This window comes from Arachis duranensis, chromosome 6, assembly GCF_000817695.3.
Source record: "Arachis duranensis cultivar V14167 chromosome 6, aradu.V14167.gnm2.J7QH, whole genome shotgun sequence".
NCBI classification, from domain to species: Eukaryota; Viridiplantae; Streptophyta; class Magnoliopsida; order Fabales; family Fabaceae; genus Arachis; species Arachis duranensis.
Genome location: NC_029777.3, coordinates 67,584,680 through 67,587,416, shown reverse-complemented (window position 1 = coordinate 67,587,416; position 2,737 = coordinate 67,584,680). Strand labels below are relative to the sequence as shown.

Genomic DNA, 2,737 nt, shown 5'->3' with positions numbered 1-2,737 from the left:
GCTCATTTATACATAACGAAAACGTGTATTTCATAAGAAAAAATGTTTATTTTAATTATTAATTTCTTGTTAAAAACACATATTTTTTTATGAAAAAATGTGTCTAATCAATCATATAATTATTTTTTTATAATAACATACTATATATTACAAAATTTACTAATGTTAAATTATTAAAAAAATTATATAATTAAAACTAAAATCTTAAAATTTTTTATAAAAGCACTTGTATTTAAACGATATATGAAAAAATAGAATTGAAATTAGTGTATCCAAGATATTAAAATTTTAAATTTAAAAAAAATGAGAACAAATTGGTGAAAGGACTAGTTTGGTGACGACATTCAATTTCAGGGACTAAAATGAGTCACTTAATGCAAAGTGAGGGACTAATTTGGTGCATATACAACGATGACATAATGGATGACACGTAAACAAATACTGTTGCAACACGTGGCACAACCGGACACGTGGTCAAATAACATTATGACACGTGGCACAACCATCCACGTCAGCATGCCACGTGTTATTGGTCACCACATCATCATATCATTACACGTGGCCAAATCATAAAGTGACATGTGTCACTTACAGTCCACGTCATCATGCCATGTCATCACGTCGTTAATGAAAAATAGGTTAGGAACTAATATGATGCATTTTTTTCAATCTTAGAGACATAATTGGTGTAATTGGAATCTCAAGAACGATTTTAGTGCAAAACGCCAATCTCATAGACCATTTTGGAGTTTAACTCAGCAAGAGAACTTAAGACAAGTGGGGTACTCTAGATAGACAAAACCCGACTACAAGGAATGCCAAAAAATTGGCATATTAGTTCATCAACAACAAAAACCTCTAAACATACCGAATGAAACAAAACAAATACATGACTCAACTACATAACAAAAACATGTAACAGCTAATCCCCTCCATGAGATACACAACTAACAACAAATATTTACAATAAGAAAATCATACAAAATGTTCAGAGCTTGCTAAGCATGGTCCCTCACTTCCTGTGGGGTTTCATCATTTACCCCCGCAACTAATTCTCTTTCTTCACTGCTTTATTTGCTGGAACACGTCATGTTTCTTTTAATGGCATCCTAGTGCGGTGGTTAGGCAATTTGCCCCTTGTTTATCCAAAAGACAGACGTGAACCAAGTTTTGAGCACAGACAGAACCATCAAAGTATTATTAAATCATAACAATACATAACGGGAGAAAAGATTATAATTCTATAAAAAATAAAATAAAAATATATATAGACATAGACATAATTTCAATTTGGTAAACTCAGTGCCATCCCATTAAAAAATCACAGTGGTATCTGGAATGCACAGTGCGCTACACTAACAAATCAGCTGAGAAAAGAAATGAACTCCAAAGTAATGGCCAAATGACCTTAAGATCCACGCTTCCATGTTACTCTCAGAAGTAAGCCATCTACAATGTTCAAAATATACACCATTTCAAACATTGCAATTACTGAGAAATATTACAATAAAACAGAAGTTGACAGGCTCAAGTGCTTCAACAGTAACCACACTGTTTCCTCTAACTACCTGCATCATCAATTTTAAAAACAAAATCTGGGTTAACTTGTACTCTATTCCCCCTAAAATTTTTATACTCCTGTTTGACAAATTAAATTAATATAGAAAATGGTATGGAAGACAGAACTCACCACCATTCCTATTTCGCTATTTTCATTGCCATTGACTTCAACAGTGTTGTCAACAACTAGGTTCATGAACTGGTCAAAACCCCTGAGGGTACCAACAATCATCCTGTTTGCATTAGGTTTAACTGCAAGCAGATGATAAGGACTAGAATAATGTTACTCATCCAAGTTTTTTTATTAACCAAATTCAACCAAGTTGATCCAATATAAAAAAAAAAAAATCAATTATGACCGACATTATTTCAATTCTTATTGTTTATCTTGGTTGGACTTAAGTTCGTAAAAATATTTGAATGTGTAGTATTATTCTAAAATTTCTTGTCCATGTACCTGCATCATCGCAAAGAGGGGGGATTTAAGAAAAATAAATGTACGTTAAAATTGCTCATTGCATCAGATTCTGAAGAAAATTAAGAAATTGAAAGATGAAAAGAAGTGAATATGATTAGTAATGCTTACTTCTTCAAATCCGGTGGCTGCCCTGATCTGCTCATGGTGAAGCGTTGAGTAGAGAAGCAACAAAAACGAACAAGAAAATTTTGGAGTAACAAAATGAAAATATTTTTTATTTTTTGGTAAATAACAAAATGAAAATCTAGCTGCACTCCGAAACCCTAGTGATTGTTTCACCTTTGTTTAGTTTAAACTTTAAACCCAAGCCCATAACTAAGGCCCTAAGTTTGAACTCCCCAAATCACGAAATTTGTTCAAGGTTCTGACCAAAACAAAATTTGGATTAGTTAATGAATCGTTGAGCTTTGTTGTAAAACTAGTGTATGTTCCCTTGCTTATATAAAATTATATAAAAATTTTGTATTAAAATTTAAATAAAAAATATATATAGTAATTATTATTGTAAATATTTTATAATTTAAAAATATTAAAAATAATTAATATTTATTTTAATCAATTTGGATTGGTTGAATGATTATTTCATTTGTCTACTTAAGCAAGTATTTGGAGTTCGAATCTTACCCTTAATAAATAGAGCATCAATATGTGGTGGATTAATCATCGACTTGGCGAATTAGAAAATCCGTAGAAAAAAAA

At 31.2% G+C, this 2,737-nt stretch overlaps 1 protein-coding gene across 3 annotated transcripts; it reads right to left on the bottom strand.

Annotated features, from left to right (window-relative positions):
• Nucleotides 1-768: 768 nt before the first annotated feature.
• Nucleotides 769-2,394, bottom strand: LOC110272650 (probable small nuclear ribonucleoprotein G). Of its 3 annotated transcripts, XR_002363869.2 has the most exons (4): nucleotides 2,147-2,394; nucleotides 1,924-2,017; nucleotides 1,691-1,812; nucleotides 769-1,568 (listed from the first exon to the last, which is right to left on the bottom strand). XR_002363869.2 is itself a non-coding variant. In XM_021124755.2 (3 exons), the coding sequence occupies exons 1-3, from the start codon at nucleotides 2,179-2,181 to the stop codon at nucleotides 1,476-1,478; spliced, it is 270 nt and encodes an 89-aa protein (XP_020980414.1). In that variant the 5' UTR covers nucleotides 2,182-2,384; the 3' UTR covers nucleotides 769-1,475. The 3 variants fall into 3 exon arrangements, 1 of the variants encoding a protein (XP_020980414.1); XR_002363870.2 differs by lacking the exon at nucleotides 1,924-2,017 and having other exon boundaries at nucleotides 2,147-2,384; XM_021124755.2 differs by lacking the exon at nucleotides 1,924-2,017 and having other exon boundaries at nucleotides 1,691-1,832; nucleotides 2,147-2,384.
• Nucleotides 2,395-2,737: the final 343 nt, after the last annotated feature.

What these genes read in the sequence shown, in the direction of transcription:
- LOC110272650 (XM_021124755.2), bottom strand. Translation starts at nt 2,181, where the DNA reads ATGAGCAGATCAGGGCAGCCACCGGATTTGAAGAA. An exon ending in CAGCCACCGGATTTGAAGAA is followed by an intron (nt 1,833 to 2,146) that starts GTAAGCATTACT and finishes ACATTATTCTAG; the next exon opens with TCCTTATCATCTGCTTGCAG. An exon ending in ATAGCGAAATAGGAATGGTG is followed by an intron (nt 1,569 to 1,690) that starts GTGAGTTCTGTC and finishes TTGATGATGCAG; the next exon opens with GTAGTTAGAGGAAACAGTGT.